The sequence below is a fragment of the Anticarsia gemmatalis genome, chromosome 1 (assembly GCF_050436995.1).
Source record: "Anticarsia gemmatalis isolate Benzon Research Colony breed Stoneville strain chromosome 1, ilAntGemm2 primary, whole genome shotgun sequence".
In the NCBI taxonomy this organism is placed as follows: Eukaryota; Metazoa; Arthropoda; class Insecta; order Lepidoptera; family Erebidae; genus Anticarsia; species Anticarsia gemmatalis.
This window is the reverse complement of record NC_134745.1, coordinates 5,138,103-5,161,073: the sequence shown is the minus strand read 5'-3', so window position 1 is coordinate 5,161,073 and position 22,971 is coordinate 5,138,103. Positions and strand designations below refer to the sequence as shown.

Genomic DNA, 22,971 nt, shown 5'->3' with positions numbered 1-22,971 from the left:
ACACAAAGCTTAAAACCGTATTTAAAATAGAAGGATGATAATTTAAATGTAATCAGAATCGTTGATTGATTTCGCTCAATGTTTACACCTACTCAAAGATAACAACAAAATATAAATCTTAGGATTGCAGACAAATTAATCAAAGCCACCTTTGGACTCAATCATGAAGCTACTGGTAGTGCTATGTGCTTTCGTGGCACGTAAGTATTTCTTATTTAACTTACATCATAATTCTTATATTAATCAAATCTTGAAAATTTCCTTATAAAATGAATATTTACTTTGGTCCGCAACTTCAACCGCGTGGAAAAACAATAAGGGTATTAGTAATTACATGTGAACACAGATTAAATACTAGCTATCTGCCAGTTCCAATGACAATTAAAAATCTATTTACACTCTGCCCATTATATTATCAGTCTTTTGACAGCTTGACGATTGACGTAGGTATTTAGTGATGTCCTAAAGAGTCTCAAATTCTATACCATTCCGATTATAGTACTATCATTAATCGAGTAACTAATAACAGATATAGAAATTTACATTCTGATTGAATATTGTCTTAGTTTTCTTTTAAATAAATCTAAACCCGTGTGATAACATAATGCTATTATATGAAATAATAATAATAAATAAATAAGTACCTAAATCTTGTTTCCACCTATAGTTTGCGCCAGCCACGTTATCCCTACTGTCCCCGGGGACAATAGTCACTATGTGGAGGGAGAAAGCCGCTACGTCTGGATGCCAGATGGTGAGGGCAAACCAGTACTTGTAGACCTGCACGAACCTGTAGACGAAGCATTACTTAACTCTAGAAATGGTGCCAACAACCAATACTGGCTTTTCACCAGGTTTGTATATATTAGTTAAGAAAATAAAAATTTTGGAACTAATTCATTCATTTAACTCACATGAATATTCAATGTGTGCAGGAGAAATCCAAATAACGCTCAAGTTATTCGCATCAACCAGCCTAACACCATCTGGGGCTCCAACTACCTCGGAAGCCGTCCATTGAAAGTGATCGTACACGGCTGGAATAACAACGGCAATACTGCTATGAATCCCACAATTACATCTGCTTTCCTGGCAGTTCAGGATTGTAATGTTATCGTAGTTGATTGGCGCGCTCTTGCTAATGGCAACTACAACACCGCTGCCGCTGGTGTCCCTGGTATTGGTCAGCACCTTGGAAACTTCCTCACGTGGCTCATCAACACTGCTGGTGGTAACTGGAACCAGGTTCACTTGGTTGGATTCAGTTTGGGCGCTCACGTCGTCGGTAACGCTGGAAGACAAACCGGCAATCGTCCCGCTCGTATCACTGGTAAATAACATTCTTCAAAATGGTCCCAAGTCATACAGTACTAAAGTTGATAATAATTTTGATTTACGTCATTAATTGAACGTGTTTTCTGATTACTAAACAGCTTGTCTAACCGTATTACAGGATTGGACCCGGCTGGTCCTCTATGGGGTGGCAACTCTAACGCCCTCAACAGAAACAATGGCCAATACGTCGAAGCCATCCACACCGATGGTCATCTCCTCGGTATCTTCAACCCTGTCGGAGACGCTGATTTCTACCCCAACGGTGGAAAGAACCCTCAGCCTGGCTGCTTAATTAGCACTTGCTCTCACGGACGGTCTACTGATTTGTTCGCTTCCTCCGTCCGCAATCCTAACCGCTTCGTCGGTAGACAGTGCAACAACATTTGGGACGCAGAGCTCGGCAATTGCAATGGTGGCACTTTGGTCATGGGCAACGCTGTCATCAGCAAGAGAGGGTATGATTTCAAACAAATATTTAATGAAGTATTCAAAGATAATAATCTCATTATTGTTGTCACATTATCACTAACTGAAAAGAATGTTTATGACAAGTCTGGTCATAAATATATTCTTTGTTTATATTTAATGTTTTTCTTCGTTTCTAGGCGCGGCCTCTTCGGCCTCAGGACTGGTTCTTCCTGGCCTTTCTAAAGAAAGCATCTGATGGGGACACTATTTCGTAAATTATGTTATTAATAAATTCGTCCGTTTTTAAACTATTTTTATATGAATACACTTTACTTATAATAAGCATTTTCTTTTATTACCATACCATTATATTAATAATCTACAGTGTGACTGTATAACATAATAAATTAGAAAAAGACAAATTTAACACGAGGCACACTAATTACCTGCTCGGCCATTTCAAATACTTGCAATCTCTTCCTATACATATAAACTGGTCTTACATATAAGTGCTATGGTTAAAAAAACTTTTTTATGGCCGATATTTCTGTGTTTCACTTTAACAAACATAATTTTTTTATGGGTTTTAAATTTTGTATTAAGGATGAATACCTCAAAGATATGTTTCATACTGTTATTTATGCTCACGTAAAATAAATATAGGAATAAAAATTCTAATATCATAGAAGCAAAATTGTGATAAAATTCAAAAACAAGTATAAGCACAGTGTATCTTTTATAATTATATGTACTAGCTGACCCGCGCAGCTCCGCTCAAGCTTTTTTTTCTTCCAATAAAAACCTTTTCGCACTTTCACTTTTAACACGGTCGAGCGGGATAAAAAGTATCCTCTGTCCGTCACCCGGACCTAAGTTACCGTCTCCTGGATCTAAGCTACCCCTCTACCAATTTTCAACCCAATCTGTTTAGCCGTTCTTAAGTTATAAATTGTATCACTAACACCACTTTCTTTTATATATATTATTATAGAATTAGCATATTATTATTATAGTGCAAATAGTGACTTGCCACTCTCAAAAGAAACTATAGCAGTTTTTTCAAGTGAAATTATTGCATTGCATGCAATTTATAAAATGTTCACCAACGCGTAATGCTATTGATTTGATGTTAGGTACTTTCACATGGAGTGTTATTTTTTAAACATAGGTCTTTGGTACTGGGTGGCTCAATGAATAAATCACCAATGCACTCATGCACTCCCATCTTAATTACTGATCAATATTCACGTGGTTAGAAAATTGAAAACCATGTGCGTTTAGTGTGGAAAGAGAGGGAGGTACTGGCTCCTTACTCAACTAATTTCTTTAAATGAAATAAATAATTAACTGAAATGATTGATGGGCGTCGGACATTTTACTACCAGAATTTTACGGATATCTGACCTCTCAACTCAATTAATTTATTATCCGACTAATGCTGATGCATGATCAAGCAAATAAATAAAATGATAGTTTTAGAACGTGCACAAATATCCGTTAGCAGGCAATGGGCATATTAGGACAACCAAATTTGCTTGCAGCATGTTTTTAGAACGAAATTATGTTGATCCGACCCTACCCAACGTGGGATAAAGCCGAAATAAAGAAAGAGTAATAATGTCTCCAAATAAACTTCTGAGATTAATTTACCATTTAATGAACTGGACATGTACAAGCGAAGAAGCGTTTAATATTATTATTAATTCTTCGTACTCACCTAACAATCACAAGACGAGTTAGCTTCCCGTAAATATTTAGCTATATTATTACACATAAAAATGCACTAGCCAACAAAATATTCTGTTAAAACTGGATTCTCATGTTATTTTACTATAGATCCGGGAAATAGTTCTCTAAAAAAAAAAAATATTACAGTGGACTCTTTACAGGCTTTCAAAAACAAGCATTAAACATAGAATGTTTTTCATGACAATTTATTCTAGTTCAAATAGCTTTTGGCATTTTATTAAATCCAAATAACTTAAGAAAAATGAAGTTAAAAAGCCATAAAAGTTTCATATTTTGTACATATAACATAATATTATTGTATGTAAAAAATATGAAACATTTCATTAAATAAAAAGTTGAACATAAAAATAAAAGTGACTGCAAATTTTCGTTTGTAAAAGCGAGTTGATGTAAGCGAATCCTCAACGCGCGAAACAGATGTGCATTGATCAATTAAATTTATATTTTGAGCTTATCTTATTATCGACCACTGGGTTGTTGTTTTTAAAACACGAATCAAGTAATTATGATTGATGTTTATCTTTAATGTCTATTAAATCATGCTCAACAATTAATCTCATACTGAAGATGAAATTGCAGAGATATTGACCAATTACAAATAAAGTGGGGTACACACGACTGACTTTCATTTTCCCGCGTCTTCAAAAATAAGTATTCTAGCATATTATTTTATTGTTCGTAAAATAATATTATTGTTTATTGGTGAGCAGAATTTTAACCAATTTAACTTAATTCATTTATTTTATTAATACCTTCTTCCACTTTTCATTTTTTAGATATAGCCCACTATAAATCTAAAGGGCAACCAAAATTAATAAATGATCTGCATTTATTAATTTGGGTCAAATATAATTGACACTTATAGTAGTCGTTACATTTACTGAATCTACCACTAGCTCGGAAAAGGGGTAGAGCCTTATGAGAAGAGCAAACAAAAACTCATGGCCACTCTTTTCAATCGCAAAATTTAAAATTTAATCTATAATTGATCATGCGTGGAGCTGCTAACATTACATTAGTATACCATATAATTATTATATTATCATTGGCATATACGTAAAGAGATAATATGCATTAAAAACGTTCTTTCATTTGGAGGTGTGTGAGATTTGCCAGCACTCAATGTATATATTGCTGAATTAGGCTTTAATTACGATTTTCGGTTACCTGGACGCCACTAATCTTATAAAACTTATGTCAAAAAATCTAATGATAGTGATATATGATAATAACAAGCTATTATCAAGCTCATCGATTGATTTTGCAAAGGATTCACAGCTGCTTACAGATAACATAGACAATATAAACGTTTCACTGACATCGAAAGTGAGACATAGCCACCGCTGGACTATACCATGAAACTTCTAGTTGTGCTCTGTGGTTTACTAGCGCGTAAGTGAATCATATTAAATACCTAGCCGTCATAACATGTAGAAATTTAAAGTGAACGGAAAATGTAATTTCGTGTAACTGTAACTGTGTACTGAAGAGGTTTTTTTCTTCAGAGCAATAGAAACATTTGGTTTTGTTTTAGTTAGCGCTAGCCACGTTATCCCTGCTGGCCCAAGCGATGAGGCCATCCCCACTATCCCCGGGGACAACAGTCACTATGTGGAGGGAGAAAGCCGCTACGTCTGGATGCCCGATGCTGAAGGCAACCCAGTACTTGTAGACTTGGACGAACCTGTAGACGAGTCAGTCCTGGACTCTAGAAATGGTGCCAACAACCAATATTGGCTTTTCACCAGGTTTGTGTAGCCTAGTGTAAGAAAATAGTGGAAACAAAAATTAGTGTTATGATGACTTATACGTGCATTATAAATTTGCAGGAGAAATCCGAATAACGCTCAAATTATTCGCCACAATGAAGCTGACACCATCACAAGCTCCAACTACCAACGCAACCGTCCTCTGAAAGTGATTGTCCACGGATGGAACAACAACGGCAACACTGCTATGAATCCTACAATTACATCTGCTTTCCTGGCAGTTCAAGATTGTAACGTTATTGTAGTTGACTGGCGCGCTCTTGCCAATAGTGCTTATAATACCGCTGCCAATGGTGTTCCTAATGTTGGTGAACACCTCGGTAAATTCCTCACTTGGCTCATCAACACCGGTGGTGGTAACTGGAACCAGGTTCACTTGGTTGGATTCAGTTTGGGAGCTCACGTCGTCGGTAACGCTGGTCGTGAGGCTGGTAACCGCCCCGCTCGTATTACTGGTAAATATAGTTTCTCAGTTATTCTTTTTCTTTTTATGACAAAAGTCATTACTTGGTCCTTCTTTAATATATACATACCATAAATAAACTATTCTACTTTTTCTTATAGGACTGGACCCGGCTGGTCCTCGTTGGGGAAGTAACTCTAACGCCCTCAATGGAAACAATGGTCAATACGTCGAGGCCATCCACACCGATGGTCATCTCCTCGGTATCTTCAACCCTGTCGGAGATGCTGATTTCTACCCCAACGGTGGAAAGAACCCTCAGCCTGGCTGCTTAATTAGCACTTGCTCTCACGGACGGTCCACTGATTTGTTCGCTTCCTCCGTCCGCAACCCCAACCGCTTCGTCGGTAGACAGTGCAACAACATTTGGGACGCAGAGCTTGGCAATTGCAATGGTGGCACTTTGGTCATGGGCAACTCTAACATCGGCAAGAGAGGGTAAGATTACACACATTTGATTAAACGCGAAAAAACTGCTCTTCAGCAAGAAGTTTTCTTCTGAGATTGTCTTTTTAAAAATGCTACTAAGACATCTTTATGCTAGTGTAAGACAGCTTTATGATCGGCGTAATAATGTGATATTTATGTCCGTAGCCTAAACAATTGTAACAAACAAATTATGTCTGTAGTAAATTGTAACTAGAGAGACTTTATAAAAGTACGCTGCTCGCGATCATTGAACTAACTAACACATTTATTTTTCTTTTCAGTCGCGGTCTTTTCGGACTCAGGACCGGTTCTTCCTGGCCTTTCTAAGGGAGATATGCACTCAAAATTTGTTAATTGATCTTTTTATCCGGTTAATACAATAAATTATATTTCTTTACAACTTTTTGTTTTGTTTCTCCTAACCAAAAACACTGTAAAACGAAATTTTAGTAAATCAAGTAAAAAGCATGACAACTGTGAACACAAAGCTTAAAGCCGTATTTAAAATAGAAGGATGATAATTTAATGTAATCAGAATTATATTTATATTATAATTTCAGAATTATATTTATATTATTATAGTGCAAATAGTGACTTGCCACTCTAAAAAGAAACTATAGCAGTTTTTTCAAGTGAAATATCATTGTATTGCATGTAATTTATAAAATGTTCACCAACGCGTAATGCTATCGATTTGATGTTAGGTACTTTCACATGGAGTGTTATTTTTTAAGCATAGGTCTTCAGCACTGACTGGCTCAATGGTAGTATCAAATGCTAATGCTGCGCAAGGGTCTAGGGGTCGAATCTCGGGACGGGCAACAATGCCGCTTTGGCGGTTCTCTGTTACGTCACAGCGGGCTATGAAAATGATGGGCTTTAACGTATCTCAGTTGACAACCAAGCCACTATGATTTACATTGTTAGTATATAGATAGATCATAGTGATTGACGTATTAGTAGGTCCCCATCATCGTTTACACAAGGTGCACAATTCGTTTGTAGGTCTCGGCATTCGTTTCTTCAACAAGCTTCCAAAGCACATCATGGATTTGCCCCTGCCAAAATTCAAAGTTGCTGTTAAGGAACATCTCGTTAGGAAAGCTTATTACAGAATTGATGAGTATCTAAACGACAATAGCTCTTAGGATTAGTCGCTCGCTTGATAAGGATTCTTTGAAATTAGGGAACCTTGCTATAAATTGTATAAACTCAGTAGCAGTAGGTCTAAATATTGTAAAATATGGGCAATTAATGATGCAAATAGGTGATGTTACGTACAATTTGATGTTATTCATAAAACTGTCACTTTTTCTTTTATAATGTTCACAACCAGTGTGCTCACTTGCTGCCCATATTCTTATTATCACATGCTAGTAGGTGCTCCCAACATACGGTATGATCAGAGACTAATAAATAACCTAGCTATGTTCATTTAACTTAATTGACGTTTAGTCTATATCGCTGATTGTTGGCAGCTCCTCGCATGATCAATTATTGTATCAACCACATTGTAAAACTTTTTGGCGATTGAAAAGAGTGGCCGTGAGTTTCTCGCTAGCTCTTCTCATAAGGCTCTACCCCCTTTCCGAGCTAGTGGTAGATTCAGTAATTGTAACGACTATCATAAGTGTCAATATTTGACCTAAATGAATAAATGATTTGATTTTGATTTTGATTTTGATTTTGACACTTACTATGTTTTTTATTATATATGTTACTGTAAAAGCCCGAACTGTGGTATATCCTAAGATTTTCCGGTAAAACCTAAGATTTACCAACTCTCAATGGTAAAAGCCCGAACAATACTTTTATTTCGAACTTTTACCTCTATTAACTTGATGATGTCGAGATGTCTCCGGAGCCCCGCTTCGCGGGGCTCCTCCTTCTGGGTGGTTTAAAAAAAAATAACCACGAAGGCCTCTGACCTAACCTACCCATATCGGTTTGCCCAAAATTCCTTCTTCATAACACGTTATGATATGACTTTATCAACTTTTACCGTGTGATTATGTAAATCCTAAGATCTATCAAGTGAATAGTGGTAAAAGTTCGAAATAAAAGAATTGTTCGGACTTTTACCATTGAGAGTTGGTAAATCTTAGGTTTTACCGGAAAATCCTAGGATTTACCACAGTTCGGGCTTTTACAGTAACATATATATACTTATAGGTCAACCTAGTGTCAAAGTTGTTCAAGCCGCCCGAAGGCTTTTGACGTGGCTTAACGATTGTTATCGGAGTAAATAACAACCATTTTCATTTGTCGTATGGTCAGTGGTCAACCTAATGTCAAAGTTGTTCAAGCCGCCCGAAGGCCTTTGACATGGCTTAACGACTGTTATCTTATTGATAACAACCGGGACCGACTTTTTACGTGCCCTCCGAAGCACGGAGACGCTCAGTTCAAATACCACTATGCGGCCACCCATCTAAGAAATGACCGCGCCAAGGTTGCTTAACCCACTGATCGTTTACCGACCGGTGAGTGCAACTAGCCACGAATAACAACCGACACCGACTTTTTACGTGCCCTCCGAAGCACGGAGACGCTCAGTTCAAATGCGGTCACCCATCTATGGAATGACCGCGACAACGATTGCTTAACCCATAGATCGTTTACCGACCGGTGAGCGCAACTGGTTATGGGTGCCTCTTGAGTCACGGGGACTTTTACAAACAACGGACAAAAGGTACAACCAGGGCAATGATGATGGGGGTGCGGCGAGGCGACCTAAGCCATTGTGCCACGGAGGCAGTCAAACTAAGCAGCAGTGTACTGAATAGTCGCCATCTATTGACGTACATTGGTTGTCAACTGAGATACGTGATACGCATACAGATAACCGTGTATTTTGCACACGCTTAGGTTCTATAAATAAACTCCTTAAGATTTGTTTGGTTGCAAATAAAATATTAGGTCGGGGAAAAAGTCTTTTCGCATTATAGTATGTATGAACTTGTAAAAAAATCTCTTTGGTTTCAAGAATCTCAAATGAGTATACGGTTCATTAGGTTTCTTTCAGTGAGCTCGTGAGGTACCCAAATATCGAACTTTTTTGGGTAGAGAAAAGATTTTATTACAAGTTCATACATACTATAATGCGAAAAGACTTTTTCCCGACCTAATAGCTGCGAAGACACTATTAGGTTAAAGAACAATTACGTACATCACGCCTGTTATACCCATAATGTAGGCAGAGGTGTACGGAATACATCCACGGTTCGTCATTTATAATGTTAGTCCCATATTATAGCGGGTACGCCTGATAACAATGTCGTCCTGGCCGATTTCGGCTACGGTGGCCAGTTTAATTGAAAACTGTGCATCACTTTGTTTACAGTGACCAAGCGTGTGCACAATACACAGGTGCACTCTATTCTTTTACTCTTATAATCCGGAGGGACGAAGAAAACGACCAAGAAGAGGTCAGGCGCAGGACCGACGGGCTTATGTGTTCTCCGAGGCACGGAGGTCTACGACCTGAACTTTCTAACTCCGGGCAATCTTTAAGAGTTTTTTTAAACAGGAAACTCAGAAAAGTCTTTAAGCCCGACCCGGGACTCGTACGCGAGACCTCTAGAAATGCAGTCGCGTGCACTACCAACCTACTAAGGCTCAAATATACCATACACCAAACACGTTGCACTCACTCACACACACAAACTCCTGGCTAATTTATTTAATGATTCTATGAATTACTTGAACTTACAATTAACTAAACAAAATAATGACAATGGAATAATATAAAGAAGCCAATTACAGGGCTTCAGTATGTTATTCAATTCATTTTATTATTCAAACACAATATTGAGAAATATTTTAATATCTACACTTTGCCCGACCCGAAATCTAACCCGAGGCACTGTATAAAATAATGTCTCGGAATATTCCTGTATTAACCCAAAACGCGATTTTGTCCTTTTTTATAATAATGTAGCAGCATAAAATCACAACTCATAATAAAGACAATGACGGGGTCATAATTTTATCGCAATAAATAAGAACTCCCACCCGAGATTAAATATCTTGCTGGAGACTATAAAGCATATTGTTTACAAAATAACATTTTAGTAAGTACTTAATACCCCATATCGTTACACTTACAGTCGGTTTAAACTGAATTGTTCAGATTCTCTTCTATATAGGTGATGCATTTACGGGTGTTGAGAAATACGTACCATAATCTTCGACCGCCATCTTGTCTTACTCGGCATAATACTAAAAACTACACTAGGTATTTCTAAAAATAAAAAACACTCTTATCAATCATAATTTTGACGAAAATTCGGGTTACAGACTTAATATATCCCAGAAAAGTAAAATAATATAGTAGAACTTCTATTTGTATTGTTTAAAAATATTTAAAAGGACAAAAAAAGAAGGCGCCCCTCCCAAAAACTTTTTCATTTTCACACGTAAGTCTCCTGCGAAGACAAAGATTAAAATGATATCTAGCAATAGTAGAGGCTTAACAAGGTTATTATCAAGCGGAAATATTGATTTTCAACAAGATTTAAACGTACTTATGAGATAACACTTGCAATATAAACCGGAAAATGAGACAGCAAATTAGTCAAAGCTTCCTTTGTATTCAACCATGAAGCTTCTGTTAGTGTTATGTGCCTTCGTAGCGAGTAAGTCAATCAGATAATTTTTTTTAAACATTATTTTTAGCAATATGAATTCATATTTTCTAAATTCTACGTTTTAGTAGGCGCAAGCAACGCTATCCCCGCTATTCCAGGGGATAACAGTCACTATGTGGAGGGAGAAAGCCGCTACATCTGGATGCCAGACGGTGAGGGCAAACCAGTACTTGTAGACCTGCACGAACCTGTAGACGAGGAGTTACTAAAGACTAGAAATGGTGCCAACAACCAATACTGGCTCTTCACCAGGTTTGTTAGAGGATAAAAAACGTAACAACCAATTAGAAAGCTTAATTTACATCTATCAAACTTATGAATATTTCATGTGTGCAGGAGAAACCCGAGAAACGCTCAAGTAATCCGCATCAATCAGCCAAACACCATCTGGGGCTCCAACTATCTCGGTAGCCGTCCCTTAAAAGTGATCGTCCACGGATTGAACAACAACGGACACACACCCATGAATCCTCTCATCACAGCTGCTTTCCTGGCAGTTCAGGATTGTAATGTTATAGTTGTTGACTGGGGCGCGCTCGCTAATACCGCTTACAGTACCGCTGCCGCTGGTACACCTAATGTTGGTGAACACCTTGGTACCTTCCTCACATGGCTCTTCAACACTGCTGGTGGTAACTGGAACCAGGTTCACTTGGTTGGCTTCAGTTTGGGAGCTCACGTCGTCGGTAACGCTGGTAGACGGACTGGCAACCGTCCCGCTCGTATTACTGGTAAAAAAATCTTTTGCAAATACTTTATTTATGGACTAACTTGCCGCCCGCGGCTTTGCCCGTGTAAAATTTTACCCACTTCTTTCCACATTTCCAAAAATCGTCTATTAGTGCTCTTCTACGCTTCCGAGGAATCTTCATGCCAAATTTCAACTTTCTACACTCAGTAGTTTCAGCTGTGCGTTCATTATTGACTTATAACGGAAGAATTTTATATGTATGTATTGATTTACAAGATCTTTTTATACAAGCTGCTACAATGTATTTTACCTTTTTTTTATCTATCTCAAACAATTTTCACCTTTCTGTAGGACTGGACCCAGCACGTCCTGGATGGGCTAACAGCGCCAATCGCCTCTCCAGAGGTAATGGTCAATATGTAGAAGCCATCCACACTGATGGTCACCTCCTCGGTATCTTCATTCCTGTCGGAGATGCTGATTTCTACCCTAACGGTGGCAAGAACCCTCAGCCTGGCTGCTTTACAAGTCTTTGTTCACACGGACGCGCCACTGAATTGTTCGCCTCCTCAGTTCACCATCCCAACCGCTTTGTCGGTAGGCGCTGCAACACTATTTGGGACGCAGAGCTTGGCAATTGCAATGGTAATACTTTTGTCATGGGCAACGCTGTCATCAACAAGAGAGGGTAAGTTTTTTTAAATTACGTATACTGTACACTAACAAGTACATAAAATAAAATTTTAATCCATTGCCGCTCCACTGTTAGGCTAGGGTATTCTCTCAGAATGGGGAAGGTATTTTGCATTTTTTTACGGTTATCAAGTGCGATTCACTGTGCTATTTCGCAAATACTTTTGAATATTGTACTGTATGCGTTTTTTTTACATTTTCAGACGATAGCACTATCATGACTGCATAAATGTAAACTATTTTCGGGAACTATTCTTTTTCACGGAAGAGATCCACGATAACAGCATTTAGACCGTTTATAAACTGTATACAAAAAACTGCCATGATATTCTTTGGATCAAATGAGATGCTAATTTTCTTTTGCTACTTTTGAGCTGGTATTCAATTCCACAAACTTTAAAATTGGTTTGTAAGATCGGTTACAATTCAATAGAAAGGTAATGGCACTTATTGTAAAAAAATGTTTATTTTCAGGAGCGGTCTCTTTGGCCTGCACACTAACAGGTATTGGCCTTTTTAAGTATACCCTGGATTGAATTCTAACTCAAAACATCATTGATTTCTACTAACTGGCCATGGAAATTACTAAAATAAATTTTATTTACTAATATTATTGTTTGTAATTTATATGACAAATGTTGTTTCAACCCCAGAAAATCTCAATAACATCATTGAAGTAAAATTAAGTAAAACAGATATCGGGGAATATGGTTTTGTTGTTTTAACATTTTGTAATTCGATAATTTTTCCTAAATTAATCACAGTTAAATGAACAGCTGCGGCTGGTTTTATAGGAGTCTGTCTATGGCCCTCTAGTCTTGTTCTAATAACTTAAGATGCGAAAGGTGATCATTCATGTGTGAGCTCGTCCCGAGGCGAGGCGTTCACATTACGATTCCGATAAGTGTGAAATTTAATACGTAATATCGCACACCTAAATCTAAAGGGAGTTAACTGAAAAAAAAATAGATTTTGAGTTATCTATACCATCGAATTCTATAACTTATTACCTACCAACCAATAACACAGATTCAATGATATTGACATTCACCGCCAGGTGAATAATGTCAATATCTCTCTAAGCCCATTTTGTTGAACGACGTTGCCCCCACTCCCCGCCGTCAAAACAGGCTCATTGCTAGTAGCACTGACATCACGGCAAGAACGGAATTCCCTTATCGTCATTTTCCTATCTGTATATAAAAAGTATTGATCAATTCAGAAATGTCCTGCAGAGCTCGGGGACCCTGTAATCAGTTTTTTGTCTTTTCTGAAAAACCTGCTTTTATGAGTTAACTCCTATTAGATCTAGGTGTGCGATATGATACTGATGAGTTGATACGGTGACGGTCCCTTTCCGAGTTAATACGTGTGGCACGACCTTTTAAATCAACTTCAAAGCAACCGCTTCACAATGACAATGGCTTCAGATAGTTAATTCTAGCAATATCAATCAAGTCATTATTTTATTTTTCTCAACACTTCCAGAAATGAAAAATTGTTTAAAAAAAATTAATCTTCAATCTTGTATAACTTGGGTCAAAGCGATCCTACTACTTTATTGCCATACTTACTATTGCTCTATCGATAATTGTCATTATTTTTGTTTGGCTTAATTTACTTAAAAAAAAAGGTCAAAAAAAAGTATAAAAATATAAGTATGTGTACCTGTAAAAAGAGTATGATAGAAAAATGCTAAAGTTTTAAAAAAAATGATTAGACGGGACATTTTTTATTTATTAGGTACAAAGGCCGTACCTGAATCGGAACAAATATATGGCACTTTAATAAAATCAACAAATATAAATGTGAAACTTACAACGTACATAAAAAGTTCTTAAAACGGAAACTATATTTGAATAAGTATAAAGTGCTGTATTAATTCTACGCTAACTAAGGCTAAACCAGCTTTGTACTTATGCAGAATCATAGGGTGCGAGATCTTTTATTTTGCGTGTGGTGCAATTTTTTTCTAACTGGGATTTTACAATATTTTTTAAATTTCAAAGCAATTGATTACTAAATTACTATCATAATCGGACTTCTCGTTTTCTATGCAAAAAATAAGTATATAATAAATAAAATTTTATAAAAATTAATCTCTATTTTCCTTGGCCACGCTATCACGCGTGAACGACTGGACCGATTTCTCTAATTCTTTTTTTATTATATTTGGAAAAAAAGATTTATTAATTATTTTTTATTTCTTAAAAATCAGCTGTTAGGTGTATCGAAGTTTGCGAGGTCAGCTAATGTTTGTATATAACACTAGCTGAAGCCCCAAAATTTGTATCGCCTAACAGCCGATTGCTTTAACTCACTGGAAAAACACATTAATAAAAAAAAACACTTTGTCTCTGTATAAAGTTCATACCGCTCGACGGCTTAATTGTTTTTTATGAAAATGTCCATAATGAATTAATATCTTCCAGACATTACAAAAATACAGTCGAATTGTCTATTTGTTAATCCAAAAAGGCAATTCAACTGCTACAAAATATTCACAAGAACAAAAGAAACAAGGCGCCGCCGCCGCCGCCAAAATCTTTTTCATTGTGACACGTGAGGCTCCTGCAGAGACAGATATTAAAATGATAGTACTAGTTACAGGAGGTTAATAATAGAATATTATCACGCAAATATTTGATTTTCAACAAGATTTACACGTACTTACGAGATAACAATTGCAATATAAACCCGAGAATGAGACAGCAAATTAATCAAAGCTTCCTTTGTGTTTAACCATGAAGTTCCTGTTAGTGTTATGTGCCTTCGTAGCGAGTAAGTTACTCAGATATAACTTTTATTGATCATTATTTTCAGAAATATAAATTCACGTTTTCTAAATCTTGTGTTTAAGTAGGCGCTAGCCACGCTATCCCCGCTATCCCAGGGGATAACAGTCACTATGTGGAGGGAGAAAGCCGCTACATTTGGATGCCTGACGGTGAGGGCAAACCAGTACTTGTAGACCTGCACGAACCTGTAGACGAAGCATTACTTAACTCTAGAAATGGTGCCAACAACCAATACTGGCTCTTCACCAGGTTTGTTAGAGGATGAAATACAAAAATATCAATTAGAAAGTTTTTACATCAACCAAACTTATATGAATATTTTATGTGTGCAGGAGAAATCCGACGAGCGCTCAAATAATCCGCATCAATCAGCCAAACACCATCTGGGGCTCCAACTACCTCGGTAGCCGTCCCTTAAAAGTGATCGTCCACGGATGGAGAAACAACGGCAACACACCCATGAATTCCGCAATTACATCTGCATTCCTGGCAGTTCAGGATTGTAATGTTATCGTCGTTGACTGGCGCGCTCTCGCTAGTCAACACTATAACACCGCCGCCGCTGGTGTTCCGAATGTTGGTGAACACCTTGGTAACTTCCTCACTTGGCTCATCAACACTGCTGGTGGTAACTGGAACCAGGTTCACTTGGTTGGATTCAGTTTGGGCGCTCACGTCGTCGGTAACGCTGGACGACGCACAGGCAACCGTCCTGCTCGTATTACCGGTAAACAATATTTTTTCGAAATTATTATATGGACCATGAAACTGCTAAAATTTATTTAAGTTTTGTTTAACAATGAGACATCTTCGTAATAAATAAATCTTAAGCAGTTTTCACCTTCTGTAGGACTGGACCCGGCTGGTCCTTTATGGGGTAACAACGGCAATCGTCTCGCCAGAAGTAATGGTCAATACGTCGAAGCTATCCACACTGATGGTCATCTCCTCGGTATCTTCACCCCTGTCGGAGACGCTGATTTCTACCCCAACGGTGGCAAGAACCCTCAGCCTGGCTGCTTAGCTAGTGAATGTTCCCACGGACGGTCTACTGATTTGTTCGCCTCCTCAGTCCGCCATCCCAACCGCTTTGTCGGTAGGCGCTGCAACACAATTTGGGACGCAGAGCTCGGCAATTGCAACGGTAATAATTTAGTCATGGGCAACGCTGTCATCAACAAGAGAGGGTAAGTTTTTTAAATTATTTATGCTACAGACTATCTTAATTACTGCGTACAAGTACACAAATATAAAACGCCTACTCTTAAGATAAGTATAAAGAAGTAAATCCACCACAGTCTCACTGTTATTGTTTGGTCGTTGAGCATATATTGAATGTATAATTATTTATTTTCAGAAGCGGTCTCTACGGCCTAAGAACTGGTCGCGCTTGGCCTTTCTAAAAATATCCTAGATTCAAGATTGAATTCTAACTCAAAGCCTCTTTGATTTCCACTTACTGACTATGCAAATTACTGAAATATATATAATTTACTAATATTATTGTCTGTTATTTATGTGGCCCTATGTTTTTCAACCCTAAAGAATCTCAATAACATCATAGTGAAGTAAAACAAATATTGGAGAAAAAAATTTTATTGTTTCAACATCCGCTTGTTCGTTAATTTTTTCCTAAAAAAACTCGTTTATAAATAGTCTCACATTGTTGGATTTATAGTGCCTATACTAGCCTATGTCCGCCTAGCCTTGTTCTGATAGCTAAAAATGCGAAAATTTCGTCTTTAATAAGACAGTTGAAATTCTTAATTTCATCACAAATCATTGAACCCCGTGAACTGTTTCTAAATCATTAAGTCTTATTAGTTTATGACTGTTTATCTCCATTTGATTCTTCCATTGCCTCGGTACCTCTTCTTGCTCTACTTCTTTTAAATATATTGGATGAACCTGAAAGAAGAGCATGATAAAAAATTGTCAGAAGAGTTTTTAACTTTTATAAAAATGCAGCTCTTCGGTGTTCCAAATTGTGTGTTCGTAATGTAGCTTCTTTTTATCCCCCTTTACCCTAACACCTGACTGACGAACAAATTTAACTTAAAATATGGAATTTCGTTTTTTGCACTTTTATTCTCATATGTATTGTAGCTCAACATCATCATCATCTCAGCCTTTTTCAAACTATGCTGGAGTCGACTTCCAGTCTCACCGGGTACAGCTAGATACCAGTATTTTACAAGAAACTACTGCCTATTAGACCACCACAACCCAGTTGTCTGGGTTCTAACACCTTATACCTTCAGTGTAACGGGTTGTCAGACTAACTACTGTCAAAAATCTTTGAAAAATTACCCCCTATTATAGTGTCTTTCGAAACACGGAAGAACTCGATATGTTGAAGATGGTCACCCATCGACTGAACAACCTCGGCAGCGTGACTTAACCATGGAGATTGATCCGTGTGGCTGTTGTTAGCTAAATAAATGAAAATTCCGATCAAAACTTACTTTATCCTTCTTCAACCACTTTCTTAGAAAAGGTGCAAATAGTCGATGATCACGGTGAGCCTTTGTTCCCCTCAAGCTGGCGAAACAAGCGACACTGATGGTGACAAGACATCCTATTGCCGTGAACCACAAGTATGAAATGCGGTACAAATATGGTACTTTACTGAAATCAACAAATATAAATGTTAAAATGGCCAAAAGTATATAAAAACATAAAACGTGTCTATTTTAATAACTATAGAATAATATTTTATAGATAAGAAGCCAGCGTTGTACTCAAGCAAAAACTAGAATGCTAGATCCTCTATTTTGCACCAGTAATATCGATAATCGGCTAGCTATAGATACATTTTAAATGAAAACCTGATCAGCGCCCCTAACGGGCACCATAGGAACGAATTGTTCAGTACATTTCAAATTCTCGACAGTCGATAGTACCGACTGTAACCAGCGTACTTGTTTTATCTATGATATGACATGAGGCGATTCGTAGATTAAAGGGTATTTATTAGGTAACTACTGATTAAAGTCGTAATCGTACCTCTTCAGGTTTTAATGCTTATTATCAAAAAAAACCTGTCCCTTCGTCAGGTTTTGATTATTATATCCTGTGATTACATTAATCATTAATCACGATAAACGTTCAACCGTGACAACTGATGCTATCATTTTCAAAACAATCTTGTCTTGGTTGTTAATCACATTATACACCATATATAATAAGAATAAGAAATAAGAATACATTATCATATACATAATGAGATTAACAATGTGAACTTATTACGTTAATTATGCATAGCAGTAGCTCGATTCTCTACCACTATCGACTACCGACAACCGGCTAGCAATCGATAAATTTTGCACGAAAATCTGATCAGCGCCTCTACTGAGCTCCGTAGGAACTATTATGGCAGTACATTTCAAATGTTAAACTCTCGATGGTTCCATGAGTATAGAATCGCGATACAGTTCATTGTTTCGTATAATTTTGTGTTCCGATTAATGCTTATTATATGTTATTGAATTCTGAATTATCAGAAGAAATAGATCCGAATTTTAGTTCTGAAATGAAGGGTATCAGAGAAAATGTATACCTGTCAAAATCACTATTTTCTAAAAGTACTTCGTCTGATTCCTCGAACGTGTAGGTGCAATTGTCGGTGAACCTCAATTTTTGTTCAAACTTCATAAGTCCTTGGGCCTGAGCTACTTGTGAGTGCAATGCTATCCACCATGCCGATGTTAAACCTACTACACCACCACTCAAGGCACTCTGAAAAAAAATTATAAAGATGCCATTTGTTAGATCGCCTTATGAAAATATAAATAAACGTACATTGTACTGTAACAAGTATCAAGTCGGTTAAAAACGTGTGTTTATGTCGTACTAGCTGACCCGCGCAACGTCGCTTGCGTCACATGAGAGAGAATGGGTCATAATTTTCCCCATTTTTGTAACATTTTTCGTTGCTACTCCTCTCCTAATGGCCATAGGATGATGTTATATAGCTTAGAATTTTTCAATTCGAACCAATATATCCTGAGATTCGTTTTTTCGATTCGCGTTCAAACAAACAAACAAGCAAACTCTACAGCTTTATAATATAAGTATAGATTAATTTAATAGTAAATTAATATTTATATTTTGTAGCAAAAAATGTTTTAGAATATTATGTTGGTGTAGTGTGAATATTTTTCTATTTTAAAGGATAATAAAAACTGATTAACTAGTCATTAAGGTAGTACAAACCGTAGAATCAATAAAAGGTAGGAACATTCCCATAAGAAATACTCCAGCAAGTGGTCCCATTGACGCTGATGATAGACTCATTGTTAACTGAAGAACAGATCCCAACATCTCTACTACATACACTAAACCTAAAATTAAATAAATTAATAAGTGACATATCATATCATACCATATGCACTTAAGCAATTTGTCACTTAGACAATATGTATTATTATAATTACGCCATAGCTGCGGAATTTTTAAAGCATAACTTCTCCAAAATATGACAGAATATCAGTATGGCTATTGTGTATCTCAGTTGACAAATAGTGTATATTGACAATGTATCTTGTAGAATATGTTTTAACTTCATTATACCTGATGAGGGATTGTAGTCTAGGTAGTTAAAGACTTGGTAAAATGTGAATTGAATAGCCATTATGCGTATGATTCTGTCAAAGTTGCTCTTTTAAAGTTGTCAACTAAAACACACTATGGCCTTCGAGGACAAAGAAGGAAATAAGAAATCGGGTGGACAAGAGGAATGACAAAGAAGTTTTGACTTTTGAGTTTTTGAGTTTTGACTTCTTTGTCACATCGTCGCATGTGACATCGGCACTAGAGAAGAAAAATGATTCCTCCATTCTAAAGTTGGCGACAGTTGAATAAATAAGTAAACGTATGTAAATGTATAATGCATACCAACACAAATGACACCAAGAATGACTACGACAGCTCGGATCAATATCTGAGTCTGTCTGTGACTAAGCTCTTTGAAAAACGGCTTCCAAAAGTCTTCCAATACCACAGCTGCCATGGAATTAAGCCCTGTTGATAAGGAACTGAAAACAATAAAAAACAACGCATGATTATAATCAAGTCAATCTGACTAAGTAACTATCATGATGAATATGTGTTATCAAAAGTGTTTGTCATTGAATTTGCAAAGGCTTACCTATAGCGCGATTCTCTACATTTGGTACTGTTGAGTATCGAGAGTTGGACATTAAAAATGTACTACTAAAATAGTCAATAGTGATAAAGAATCGAGCTTTAATTCGAGATTTATCAATGTATTTCTGACTATAGATCATAGCCAGTCATTCTATCTACAAATATTGTAACAGCTTAAAACAATTAATTTCTCACCTTAGAGCAGCACTAAAAACTCCAGCTACGAATATACCTGGCATCCCGTTCCAGTCGCCTAGAACGTCCATAACTAATAACGGCAATAGTTGATCATTCGCCATAGCCAGCTTTGAATTCAAAGGATCGCATGTGTAGTACCGGGCAAATGCTACCAGCCCGGTGTATGCACAGATACAAACTATAACTATTATTCCACCTAAAAAGCCCCAAACAGCCCTGCAAATAAAAACAAACTTTCTAAATATTCCCAAAAACTTTTTAAGCAACTGACTTAAGCCATATGTACATATATAATAGAATACGCCAATTAACGCAAACACGCATTTTACCTTAAAATGCGTAACGTTTCGGCGCAGGTTGCACTCGCCATGGTCGCAGGCTGCCGGGAATGCGTGTTCGCGTTAATTCCCGTATTCTATTTTACATTAAACATGCAACTCCAGAGTTTAAAAGTTATGACTTAAGCCATTTTTAAAAGAGATTTAGACCTTTTCGATGATTTCAATTCGGGTAGTGATAGAAATCTCTGCAGCATCGATTGATTTACAGCAATGTTACCGATCCAGTAAAAGGTAGCACCGACTGTTACAGACCATATTGAATGTCGTTCAGTGAAGTCCAGCTCCATACTAAAAAATAAAGTTTTACATTGAATTTCAAAAATAGTCCTGTGAAATGCAACAGACATTTTTTTTTTAACTAGCGCCTCTCCACGACTTTGCCCGGTTTACAAAAAACTTTTACACATTAGACATCCTCTTGAATCACCATATCTATAAAAAAAAAACTGCATCAAAATCCGTTTCGTGGTTTTAAACACAGGGAAAAATGCGGGAGGCAACTTTACTTTATACTATATACTGAAACAAATATAGTTACGGTGGAAATTCCAATCGATCAGTCTGCCAGTTCAATTTGACTACTTCTCCGAAGCCGCCCACCATGAGCGTTCCTTTTACAATTACTATTAACATTGAACCTATCATTACTATGGTTTGAATGACGTCCGTCCATACCACCGCTTTTAAACCACCCTGAAAACATATGACATTTCTAGAAAGTTTGATAATATAAAAAAAAACCATGATTTAGAGTTGTTAAAGGTCTTACTTACAAGGGAAGTGTAAAATATGCACACTAGACAAACAATCGGCGTAGTTATGTGGATATTAGCTCCAGTTACTGTAATATGGAATACAATTTATCAAGTCAATAGGAGTTTTTATAAATCAATAAGATTATATATCACTAATGTAATATGAGAAACAAATATCAGTCTTTATACTCACCTTGATTGAAAGCTAAGGCTGGCACGTATATAACAATAGGCAGCCATGCCATCTGAAATTGCAAATTATTGCATCAGTAACGTTAACGACTAACGACTCTAAAATATGTTTTTGAGAATACTCACTAAATATACACTAAATATGACGGACCCGAACACCCTTAAACGTTTGTCGTAACGAAGCTCCAAATACTAAAAATAGAAAAAAAAATGTAACTTAATATTTTAATTATCTAAAAAAGGAAAGCTGCGGCGAAAATACAAATAAACGTAAACAAATTGTAATTACCTCATAAGCAGAAGTTAATTTTAAGTCGTATAATATCGGTATAAAAGTATATGATATTATTATAGACATGAACATAGCACCAACCATCACAAATAAATATGAAGTGCCGTAAATGTACAGCTCAGATGGAATTCCTAGAAGAGATATACCTGAAATAAAGCTGGAAAGAAATTCAATAATTATACATTTACTTTAAAATGGATCATCTTAGAAATAGTTAAACTAGAAGCCAGTGTTGATAGTAAGTATATTGAAAAGGAATATTTTTACCAACACCCGTCTCTATCCTCTTCTCGGTATAAAGTCTCAAATATAATACAGCAAAAATATTTCTGATTCTTTACCTTGCGACCAAAGAGAAGCATACTGGCATTAACTTCATATTTCTTCCACCCATCAAATAATCTTGAGTTGACTTCTGTTTCTTCACAAAACCAAAATAAACACCAATTCCACTGCATATCGCCAACATAAATAAAAATAACAAATAATCAAACCATGTGAAGTGTTGGTAAGAAAGCCTTACGGCTGACACGTTTAACTTCTCTTCAGACATTGTTTAAGGACGTTTAAATTAATTCGATCATTAATATTTATCCATCACTACTTCAGAATTTAAAACTATTTCGTTGTAGAGATTCGCATTTTGATTATTCTTTCAAGATCACTGTGACAATCCGTAAAGACAAGTATCAATGTCGACGTGTGAATGAATCCTCTAGTCATTTTACAATTGCCGCCCGCGATTTTCTCAAATTGCTCTCAAGCTATTTTTGTTACAATTGATCATTTCCTTCGGCAGTTTAAAATAGACCTTCAGAGGGATCTTGTTGTTGTAAGGATCTTATACTTGTGTAGATTTTCTCGTTTATACGTACCAGTATGTTTCTTGCCACATTGACTTCTACGGATGAGTAGTATCTACAAGTATTATTGAGGGGTTTTCAGGGATAAGGATACGCTCGCCAATCTACCCATTAGTTAAACCGACAAGATCGTCTCATTCTATGTTTGTTCGTGTTTTAGTATTAGATACCATTGATTATAGGTACCTAAGCAAGGTG

At 36.7% G+C, this 22,971-nt stretch overlaps 5 protein-coding genes across 6 annotated transcripts; 4 read left to right on the top strand and 1 right to left on the bottom strand.

The window, feature by feature from the left end:
- The first annotated feature begins 83 nt into the window (after positions 1-83).
- Positions 84-2,074, top strand: LOC142972878 (pancreatic lipase-related protein 2-like). The gene is made up of 5 exons (XM_076114267.1): positions 84-200; positions 668-854; positions 936-1,330; positions 1,454-1,790; positions 1,941-2,074. The coding sequence occupies exons 1-5, from the start codon at positions 164-166 to the stop codon at positions 1,984-1,986; spliced, it is 1,002 nt and encodes a 333-aa protein (XP_075970382.1). The 5' UTR covers positions 84-163; the 3' UTR covers positions 1,987-2,074.
- Positions 2,075-4,761: 2,687 nt separating this feature from the next.
- Positions 4,762-6,553, top strand: LOC142972872 (pancreatic lipase-related protein 2-like). Its single transcript, XM_076114253.1, has 5 exons — positions 4,762-4,884; positions 5,027-5,240; positions 5,322-5,716; positions 5,826-6,162; positions 6,435-6,553. The coding sequence occupies exons 1-5, from the start codon at positions 4,848-4,850 to the stop codon at positions 6,478-6,480; spliced, it is 1,029 nt and encodes a 342-aa protein (XP_075970368.1). The 5' UTR covers positions 4,762-4,847; the 3' UTR covers positions 6,481-6,553.
- Positions 6,554-10,745: 4,192 nt separating this feature from the next.
- On the top strand, positions 10,746-12,773 carry LOC142972212 (pancreatic lipase-related protein 2-like). Its single transcript, XM_076113145.1, has 5 exons — positions 10,746-10,790; positions 10,868-11,054; positions 11,139-11,533; positions 11,845-12,181; positions 12,661-12,773. The coding sequence occupies exons 1-5, from the start codon at positions 10,754-10,756 to the stop codon at positions 12,704-12,706; spliced, it is 1,002 nt and encodes a 333-aa protein (XP_075969260.1). The 5' UTR covers positions 10,746-10,753; the 3' UTR covers positions 12,707-12,773.
- A 2,145-nt stretch (positions 12,774-14,918) lies between these two features.
- LOC142987857 (lipase member H-A-like) lies at positions 14,919-16,484 on the top strand. 2 transcript variants are annotated; one of them, XM_076136831.1, is made up of 5 exons: positions 14,919-14,967; positions 15,047-15,233; positions 15,317-15,711; positions 15,835-16,171; positions 16,342-16,484. In XM_076136831.1, the coding sequence occupies exons 1-5, from the start codon at positions 14,931-14,933 to the stop codon at positions 16,385-16,387; spliced, it is 1,002 nt and encodes a 333-aa protein (XP_075992946.1). In that variant the 5' UTR covers positions 14,919-14,930; the 3' UTR covers positions 16,388-16,484. The 2 variants fall into 2 exon arrangements, with proteins under 2 accessions (XP_075992946.1, XP_075969131.1); XM_076113016.1 differs by having other exon boundaries at positions 14,922-14,967; positions 15,050-15,233.
- An 80-nt stretch (positions 16,485-16,564) lies between these two features.
- LOC142972840 (sodium-coupled monocarboxylate transporter 1-like) lies at positions 16,565-22,628 on the bottom strand. The gene is made up of 13 exons (XM_076114185.1): positions 22,252-22,628; positions 21,908-22,067; positions 21,745-21,810; positions 21,620-21,671; positions 21,445-21,512; positions 21,210-21,364; positions 20,819-20,959; positions 20,328-20,546; positions 19,881-20,020; positions 19,200-19,327; positions 18,544-18,722; positions 17,450-17,612; positions 16,565-16,892 (listed from the first exon to the last, which is right to left on the bottom strand). Exons 1-13 carry the CDS (start codon positions 22,461-22,463, stop codon positions 16,764-16,766), a joined length of 1,812 nt encoding a protein of 603 aa, XP_075970300.1. The 5' UTR covers positions 22,464-22,628; the 3' UTR covers positions 16,565-16,763.
- Between the last annotated feature and the right edge of the window lie 343 nt (positions 22,629-22,971).